General features: G+C 39.0%; 1 protein-coding gene across 1 annotated transcript; it reads right to left on the bottom strand.

The window, feature by feature from the left end:
- Nucleotides 1-235: 235 nt before the first annotated feature.
- On the bottom strand, nucleotides 236-2,669 carry LOC116264710 (putative pectate lyase 21). The gene is made up of 2 exons (XM_031645067.2): nucleotides 1,904-2,669; nucleotides 236-768 (listed from the first exon to the last, which is right to left on the bottom strand). The coding sequence occupies exons 1-2, from the start codon at nucleotides 2,656-2,658 to the stop codon at nucleotides 402-404; spliced, it is 1,122 nt and encodes a 373-aa protein (XP_031500927.1). The 5' UTR covers nucleotides 2,659-2,669; the 3' UTR covers nucleotides 236-401.
- Nucleotides 2,670-10,267: the final 7,598 nt, after the last annotated feature.

Raw genomic sequence — 10,267 nt, 5'->3', positions numbered from 1 at the left:
TTTGAATGAATCGTCTCCTGTAACCCTGATTTGTATACTGCCAAGTGAATGCAAACACGCAGGTGCGGACATCCTTCTGCTACGCCGGCGTGTGAATAGGCGTAGCCACTTCCACTGTACTTTAGTACATTCGCAGACCAGACGCCGCAGTAGCAGCGTATATTATATATATATATATATATATATAAGAAGGCAGCAGATGAGTGCAGAACTTTGAACACCAATTAGAAAACAGTTTATTCATGAGAGCGTTACATTTAGTTTAACCCTCTCGCATGTGAAGATTCTGCATGTTGCAGCAAAAAGGCGCAACAGTTTCGAATGAAAAGTTGAGAAATTAAGGGAGATGAGAGAAACAAGAGTAGATGGCACGATGGCAACCACAAAAAGGCAGGGGCACTTCACAGGGATCTCATGCACGCGACAACCTGGTGCCCTGCAAGTGCACCGGCACAGCGTTCGACCAGCAGCTGAAGAGTCGCCGTCGGGTGGATCGGCGGGTAGTATTCCGGCTTGGCGTAGCCGGGCTTGCTTATGGGAGGGTGCTTGAACCACGTGAACGTGGTGCGCCTCAGTAGCAGGTCGCCATGGCTCTCGATCGTCGGAGTCATGTCGTCGTGGAATTCCTTGTACCATGGCGTCACTTCTAGCTTCGATCCGGGATCAAACACGTTCCCCTCCGAGTAAATTTTCGCGTACACTCTCCCGCCGATACAGTAAAACGTCCAGTCTCTGTAGTAGTTGTTCACCACGTGGCAGTAGCCCCATCTGTCAAACAAGGCAAATATGTCAAGATCTATGTCATATCAAATGGGCAGATTGCCATTTGGCAGTTCTCACCGAGGTGGTTGAATATTGATTTGAGGGACTAAGTGCTAATTAATATGCGGTCATTTTCTCAAGGTCTCGATAAGATACTGGATCCGATAAAGGTAACTCTCACAATTGGTTTGCCATCAGTAAATCTTGTTGTTATGTCTTTCTCCTAGTTGTGCATAATGAATTCTTAAATTATTATTAGGATTTCAGTCCTACCAAAAGAACAATGCTATTTGAGTTGATACATCAGTATGGAATATGTTAATTCTAGGGAAACAGAGTCATGTGTCCTATGATGGGCGAACCTCGCAGGCACTTGGGTTGTTGAAATTAGGCTATTTCACCCTAGCAATTAGTCTCCCAATATCGATCAATATATTTTCGGCAGTACGTTATCACCACCAATATTCTAGCAATACAAAGTGTGCAATCTAAATTACTGCATGGGCAAATACAAACAGGTGATAACTTGAGAATGGAAACTTCAAAGAAGAGCTAGTTTTCCTCTCCAAGCACTCGACGAGAACAGGGGAACCCGTCTCTAGCATGTTTCTCTCATGCCTTGCGTAACTTGATCGCCTAAATCCTATCGCATTAAGAACCTTATATCTATTAACCTTTTGTTCAAACAACCCAGGAGCGAATTATCGGCATCATGACCTTCGACGGCGTTTATCTCCGCGCCACAATTAGCAGTCTCTCTAAAACGTTTATTGGCGCCCCTTACTCTTTACTAGCGTTTTTTTTTCTTCTTTTTCTTTGCGGTAATGAACAATGGAATTCTTGTGGGGAAAATGGGACCTACTTGATTGAAAATGCTTTCTATTTTGAACTAGTTCTTTGTCAATTTCTCAGCTTTTGGTTTGAATCTTTCTATCAGTTTACGAAAAAATAGCAACGGATGACGCTGTTAGCCGCTGTCAAGAAAGACAATAAATTAAGTGTCAATTTCAATCACGATTTTATTTGGATATCCTTCATCTAAATAAACCAAGAAACTTTCGTCCATGGGGACATGATAAGCCATCATATAGTGGGATGCAACACCCTGTAATCATGTGAAAAGAGAAGGAAAGAAGCTTGCCTGCAATGGGGCATTCTCTGCATCGACTGCTCGAAGAAATTTCTGTAGACCGTCACCCTCATGCCCCTGTCCACTTCATCGCGGTCATTAGCACCTAAAAGCATGTTATAAACATGATTAGTGAGATGACAATTAGAGATTGTCACGTCCGTGGCTCCGCTCACGACTGATACCAATCCAAGCTTCGAATCCGAGGAAGACAAATGATCCACCCAGATGAGCCTAGATCCGTAGTAGATATGAACGGTATCAAAATTTGGCACCTCAGAAACTTCAAAGTTCTCAAGTATCACATTATGAGCACGGCTAAGCAGGATTGCGGAGTTAGTGATCTTCACCTTCACTCCCCGGCCATCAATGGCGGTGTTATTGCCCACTCGAAGGTAATCACTTAGTCTAATTTCCATATCCTTGTCAAAAATTATCCAACCTCCATTTTGGTTGCTGGATGCAATGTTCACGGCATGTCGAAGGGTTCCCACTCGAGGATTCTTTGGATCATCAGAAGGGTCTGATACTGTAATGGTCGGTCCAGCAGCACCTCCGGTGACACCTCCGGCAAAGCCAAATGAGCATTGAACCAGCTTCTTGCCAGCACCACAGCTCGAGAACTGGCATTTGGTGCCGTCTACACCACAGCCTTTCGAGGTGCTTGGGCTGGTAATAGCTAGTAGTGGGGTAACATGTGCATAGCACCTATGCAGGGCCAGAAGACAAGCTACAAGTACAAGTATATGTAGCTGTTCTACAGCCATATAGAGGGACAAGGGAGGTGTTTGGACAGAGGAGATGTCCTGTGGAACACCTACAAATATGTAGGTGTTGGTTGGAGTCAGTAAAGTGAAGGTGAAAGGTAGGTAGTATGTCAAATTCTAGGAAATATGAGGAGCAAGTCTTTGAACTTTTTAGATTATGTAAACTACTTGAATAGTGATAGAGGTGAACCTGTAATGAATGTGTCCTGTGTCAAAAGTGACTGATAGTGGACGATATCTTTCTTTTTAATTTATGGGAAAATGCATACGCACACATGCACATAACCATTCACTACAGTTTCATTTTCACTTTTAGCAGAACCGTTACTTATTTTATGATATATAGCATCTTTTTTTCTTTTTTGCTTTAAGAGATTGTGGATCTTAATCAGAGTCCGATTGAGACAAGTATGCTGTGGGTGTGCACAAACTCATAATGTTCAAATCTATATGCACAAACTCATCAAAAGTGGGTGCATGTAAAAGAGGATGAAGAGGATGACGGACAGAGATGAGTAAAACCAGTCTCAAAATAAGACTGAATTTCAAGTTTCTTTCCCTCGCTAGTATTCACGAATCTTATGGTAGAAATGAAATTTTATGAGGAATACAAGTCAAGGCTTGATATACTTTGGAAATAAGGGAGTCATAAAATCACTTTTGCACATCAGATTCTGCTGATTTTTTTTTTCATACATATGCATTTGGGCAAATGACTCCATTTGCGCATATGGATAACCTGTTGATGGCCGTTCATATTGGATAATCATATTCATGCATTATATATACATATATAGACAACCTTCCTGAGATGGGATTTAGATCTGATGTGAAATTTAGATCTCATGGGATTGGGAAAGGGAGAGGGTCATATTCCACTATTTATATCCCTTAACTGATCTGGTTGGTACCATTTAATTGGTCTTAAAAGTGAACCCACTTGGTTTAATGGCCCAACACATGCACAGATACAGCATAGCACGAGAAAGTAAAATTTCCCTTCAAGATCTTTTGATGTTATTCATCCTTGTGCTCCCTAAACCAATTATACACAACTATTTTTGTGATGCAGATGACAATAAAAGTTTGTCTGCTCATTAATGTCCACAACATGGAAACATCACTACCGACCATCAAGAGCCTGCAAACGACCTAGAAAAGCTCCATGGATTTAAATTAGCTCTCGACCGATGCTTTCAAAACCTTTAAAGAGCTCAATTGCCAACAGTGGGATGCTTTTTACTTTGTACATGAGCTCCTTCGTACTAGAACGCAGCACCATGTAAGAAGAATTGAAGCAATCTTAAAAAGGTCTCTCCCATTTTTTTCAATTTCTAAGAAAATTTTGAGAGAAAATTGTACGTAAAAATGAAAAATCTATGATGACATACTGTTCTACCAGTAATCGTTGTTGGAGCAAGAACTTTGATTGAAATGGTGAAACCAAATATGATCTCGAATGACAATATCCCTATTAGTTACCTTACATATTAACTTCACAAAATTATGACTGTGTTCACATATCATGAGATTCTTCACAATCCATATGCTTGTCTTGGGAAGACCTAATGCCACTGTTAACTTCTCACTATGCGCATGCAGAACATGTTATTTCTTTTCTTACTCTATGTCATACAGCACAAATGCAGCAATGTTATCACCGCAATTTTTTTAAAAAAATGTATTTTATTTTCACCCAAATGAAATTCTCAATTATTTGGATTTAAGTTTTTATACCCTAAGCTCAATTTTAGACCCAAAACAAATTTGTGACTATTCGATCTAAAATGAATATCTAAACATATGTCCAAACCCAAACACAAAATTCAAATTCAAAACCCAACTTTAAACGTGGGATTCAAATCCAAAATCTAACTCTCTGATCCGAATTAGATCTAAAATTCAAGTTTATATCCAAATCGAGAATTTCAAACTCAAAATCCAAAATCGAAAAAAAAAAAACGAAATTGAATGCTATCGAGCGCTGCACATGCACACACAAACCTTCCCTTCATTTTATGTCTTGTCCTTGCGCCAAAAATGTGTTTTGAGCTTAAAACAGCGAATAGAGTGCGTTAACAACCAATTGAACCCAATCCGGATCTAAAACAAACTCGAAATCATTCAACTTTGTTCGCAACAAAAACCAATTTTACTCCTCTTAAATATATATTTAAAATATGTTTTTTACGTTTTTTTATTATTTTTATTCTTTGAAGTTTGAACGACCCCTGGGAGGCTAGGGAGGTGAAATCCACCCCATTTTGATCTATACGAGACAATAAGGGAGGCGTTTCGCACGTTCTATTGGGTGGGCATTAGCCTCACATCACAAAGGGGTATTTGCAGGGCTAATTGCAATCTCACTTTGTCAAAACCTATTAAAAAAAAACTCAGAATTTGTATGAAAAATAAATAAAAAATCAAATTTTAGTTTTGGCTTCAAAACTCCTTATAAATACACTCAATATCTTCTTTCTTGGCCATAGGCTCTTGGGGTATCTCTATTGCTTCTTCAATTGAGGATTTAAAGTTTTTCTTAGCTCTCTATCTCTATTTCTCTCTTATTTTCTTCTCTTCTTCTCCAAATTCCAACTCTTCAAGAAAGCAAACCCCATTTGAGAAAACTTTGGGATCATGGGAGATTCATCTTCTAAAAATCATTCTTATTAGAGGTATGTAATCAATACCTCAATCCATATCTTTTCCTCACTTTCTTCATTCTTTATCTTCCCATGGCTATATAATATAACTCTCAAATTTCCTCTTCAGAGTCAAAAGCTATTCTTAAGTAGACCGGGAGTATGAGCAAGGCAAAATAAATTTTATTTCTTCATTTATTTTAAAAAATATGCTTATTATGTTGTTTTATTCATCGTTTATCTTAAGATGATGTTCATGTGTGATATATTAATTTTTCTTAATTAATGAGCAAATGCATAGTGAGAATGAGTGGCTGGGTTGAGATTTCTTCGTTCTTATGTTGATTTTTGAGGTTGAGATTTGTCAAACCCATGAAAGCTATAACGAATATATACATGTTAAAATGTATTTTTATTCATTCTCACATTTAGTTTCATTCTTAATCACCCGATTAAAAACCTCAATAAGTGCTTTATTATGTTGCTTGATTTTCTTTCATATTCAATGGTAGAAGAAATATACTCTTATAACAGATAATCATGGTTTTATGTTCATGTATAAATATATTTGGAATCATATTTTTCAAAAATTTTTGAAAGCAAGAACCCTTTTTAATGAAGCCTTGAAGACTTAGTTTATGCTCTTGCATAAGCTCAAGTTTCTCTTCGACCTATATAGAAAAATTGAAGTCAAATATTTCCAAATTATCTATTGATTTCAACTCTCATGAAAGCGTACGTGTATATACATACTATATCCCTATAAGTCGGAGGTCATGGCAGTCGAGGAGACCACATTTTTCTCTAGCATTTGGTTGAAAAACAACCTCGCAGACTTGACATCCCTCCAAAGCATTGCCGTCCACGAGATTACGTTCTTCTCTGCATTGTCCAAAACAAGAGCTCAGTTGATTCCATATCCCCTAGCATTGAATAACAAAAAAATTAAAGCAGTCCAAAACCGAATTTGTCATACTCATTTCGTCAAACACGGTGAGTAGGGTCGATGTCTCCTAAGCGGCAATAAATATCATCAACAGTCGTCTAGATAAAAGAATTATTCGAATAACTGGACTTCACAATCCAAGAATGGAGTTGGGCGCACTGAGAAACGACCCAACAGGCGTTGAGAATGCACGATAGCACATGCGGATTGGGGAGGAAGCCCCTGCTTTTCCTTGTGATTGAAGAGCATGAATGCTTCTTCGAGAAGCCCGTTTCTAGTGTAGCCATAAATCATGGAAACCCAGAGATGTTGATCAAATGGTTGGTGAGGTCAAATATCAAAGAAGCATACTTCATTTTCTTTGTGGCAGTGCATACTGTCAACAGTTTGTGAACCAACTGCACATCTTGCTGCAGGCCATACTGTATAACAAGAGTGTTGATCCTTTTTAAGGACTCGAAATCAACGCACCATTGGAGAAGATGTTTCAGCTCAAGAGAAATTCCGCTAGCCTTACCGAATCGTGTTAGAGTTGGGATCGTCTCTCATCTCGGCCGGGCACCAATTGGCAATGCTATAGCCACCAAACTAATCAGTTGGGTTTATCCCTCATCAGTTCATGCGAAAACACACACCTTGGATTTCAATTCTCAACTAAGCACAATTCCATGACCAAGTCGAACGACCTTCACTTTTAATAACTAATCAGATCTGTATATACCCGGCATTCCTATTTGTGTTTGTTTCACCCGATATGGTGGTCACAGAAATATCGTGTGTAGTAGGATAAAGGGTTACAAGCAATATTCTTTGTAACCGATTGTAACACACTTGTCTCAGCCACATATAAAAGGGTTGTTACAGAATATTTATCATTCACTTGATATGCAGCCAAACAAAAAGTTGTTCGGTAAAAGTAGTTGTGCATCTCTGTTTTTTCATGGTGTCAGAGCACCAAGAAGGTTCTCAAATGGCGTCGTCATCTCCTATCCTTGCAACACATAAGTTCTCATATCCTTTAACGCTGAATGTGGCGAACTTTGTTTCAATCAAGCTCACCCAAGTAATTTTCTACTCTAGAAAACCCAGGTTCTTGGACTGATTGAAAGCCAAGATTTACAAGGCTTCGTTAATGGAGAAATTTTTGTGCCAAGCCAATACATCCAGGTAGGAGACAAGCAAGAAATCAATCCTGAATACGTTCAATGGAAGAATGTCGACAGGTTGCTACGTGGCTGGATTACAGGAACGCTATCAGAAGATGTCTTAGGGCTTGTGGTTGGCCTTGAGACGGCAAGACAAGCCTGAAAAATCCTGGAAGAGGCTTACACACTTGATTCACAAGAAAAAGAATGTTGTCTACTACAGAAGCATAAGGAGATGAATATGTCCATAAGCGACTACATCAAGATTTTCAAGAACTCTTTTGATGAACTGGCGGCAAGATCATACAAAGGTATTCCTCCTGCTGAATGGTTTGGGGACTGGATATGAGGCGTTTGTGACATCATGGTAAAACCAATGTCCTTCTTATAAAGAAATCATACCCTTGCTTCAAGGTCATGAAACATTGAAGGTTCTGAATAATGATGAATCAGAATCAAATCAATATTCATCATATTATGCTCAACGACAAAACTCTTATTAAAATGATAATGAGGTACGTCAAAGCTACCGTTGATTATGGAACACAAATACAGGTTGCATCTTATCCTCTTCTCCAAGGCTTTGCAGACTCAGATTGGGTTGGGTGCCCAATAACACGAAGATCCACCACTAGTTATGAAATTTATCTTGGGCCAAATTGTGTTTCATGGACAACAAAGAAGCAACCGACAGTGGCTAGATCAAGTTCGGGAGCTAAATACAGAGCTCTAGCAGCTGCTTCAGCAGAAATGACTTGGATTGGATATGTTTTAAAGGATATTGGAGTCATCTTATGTCGAACACCCAGATTATATTGTGATAATGTTCAGCTCTTCATATGACCATCAATCCAGTTCAACATAACAGATCTAAACACATTGAGTTAGATTACCATTATGTACAGGAACGTGTTGCAGAAGGGGCATTAGAAACCAAACATATACCATCAGCTGAGCAAGTGGCAAACATATTCACAAAGCCATTCGGTAGAACGCAGTTCACTTACGTTTGAAACAAACTTGGCCTAACACAGTGTCCCCAGTCCAGTTTGAGGGTGGATATAACTAATCAGATATGTATATACCCAGTATTCATATTTGTCTTTGTATTTGTTTCACCCGATATGGTGGTTACAGAAATATGGTGTGTGGTGGGATAAAAAGTTAACAAGCAATATTTTTTGTAATCGATTGTGACACCTTTGTTTCAGCCACATATAAGGGGCTGTTACAGAATACTTACCAGTTACCACTGACTTGATATACAAGCAAACAAAAAAGTGTTCGGTCCAAGTAGTTGTGAACCTCTGTTTTTTCAACTTCACTTTGAAGGTCTTAAGTACAAACCCCTAACCAAGTGAACTTTTGTCTGATTAGCAGGTACTTGACGAACAACTCATTTTCCTCTTTTTCAATGAACAAGCGCCGAACCTCACATGGATCACCTTCGTTGGCGCATGTGCTTGCCCGAACCTGTGTGTCAGTAATTACAGAGAATTATCATCTGCGGAAGGCTTATTTTTACATATCAGAAAGTTCACCGTCCTTTTCTTGTTTTCTGAATGGACTTCTTAGATTAACTTTTCAGAATTGTCAACTCCGGCCGCGCAAGGGCACTTCTTCGAAACTGTCCTTTTAAAAAAGACTTTCTTATTTTATTAAACGTTCTAAAATAATTATTTAATTCAATTTTGATCAAAGGATTATGAATTATATATACATATGTATATGTTAACATCACTCTCACCTGGTTCACTTAAAAGTCGTCTATTTCTTATTTCAGTAATTAGAATGACAGCTAACAAAATTCAAAAAGTGATTCTTCTGAATCTTGAAGAAAAAATCTCTGAGGTCCAACAGTTTCTCATTCTTAGGCACACTCGCTTGCCGTGCGATCCAAATTTTCAGAGCTGCATTTGATTCCTGTACGTGCAAACACACACACACACACACAAAGACTGCACACCCCAAAAGCAAGTGTTGCATTTGATTGTTCGCCTGTGATCGTGAGAGAACTATTTGCTTGCTACAAAACCTCCTGTCATGCCCTGCTCGAGTGTAGTTTATCAAGGAAATAGAAGCAAACAATTTTGAGGTCAAGTCATCTGGAAAAGACAGACTAAATTGATAGTGGACTTAACGAGCAGATTCTTTGAAGGATGCGACACCTTCTCTGAAAGAGGTAAAGGTAGGTAAAAGTTAGGCAGGAAGAAACGAAGTTATCTCCTCCACGTATGTCCAAAGACGAATGATCAGAAAATGGAACGAAAAATATTCAACTGAAGGCATACAAGATATTTCATGGTGAACAGCTACTGATTGCACACAGTAGTTACTGGTGAAGACATTCCCCCTTGAGTGGAGTATTCCGTCCTTTATTTTATTGCTAGCCATCACGGAAGAAACAAGGACTCGACTGACAAGCCTTTCTTCGTACAAGTTACCATCTTACCCACTCTAGGCGTCCAGTGTTTTTCTTTCAACCTCCAATTTTACTGCAACAAATAGAGAGAAAATAGGACCCTGCCCATGACCTTTTACTCATGTTTCAAATCTCAACCCAATTGAGGTGCAGGGTATTCCAGCCTCAAATTTTATTGCTCTGTAAATGAAAGGGGACTCGATTGCACAAGCCATTTCTCGTAGCATCGAATGGCTAAACCATGTCGTCCATGCAAGAGCCTCTCCAGTAAAGCTACAGCTTCTCTCCCAGGAGGAAGGCTAATATTAGAGTAAAAACTCTGAGAACACAGGAAAACAAGTGATGTACAGGCATGACAAAATAAGATGCCCGTAAGCACGTTCAAGTTAAAAATGTGATTGTCATATAATTACTGAAAGTACACTGATGATGAATATTATAGCAGCAAGAACAT

The sequence above is a fragment of the Nymphaea colorata genome, chromosome 11 (genome assembly GCF_008831285.2).
Source record: "Nymphaea colorata isolate Beijing-Zhang1983 chromosome 11, ASM883128v2, whole genome shotgun sequence".
In the NCBI taxonomy this organism is placed as follows: domain Eukaryota; kingdom Viridiplantae; phylum Streptophyta; class Magnoliopsida; order Nymphaeales; family Nymphaeaceae; genus Nymphaea; species Nymphaea colorata.
The sequence above is the reverse complement of the archived record's forward strand: the minus strand, read 5'-3'. Positions and strand labels throughout refer to the sequence as shown.

Bases quoted from the DNA above. Each gene is read 5' to 3' on its own strand.
- LOC116264710 (XM_031645067.2), bottom strand. From the start codon at position 2,658: ATGGCTGTAGAACAGCTACATATACTTGTACTTGTAGCTTGTCTTCTG. The intron at 769-1,903 runs GCAAGCTTCTTT...CTTGTTTGACAG, and splicing joins CAGAGAATGCCCCATTGCAG to ATGGGGCTACTGCCACGTGG.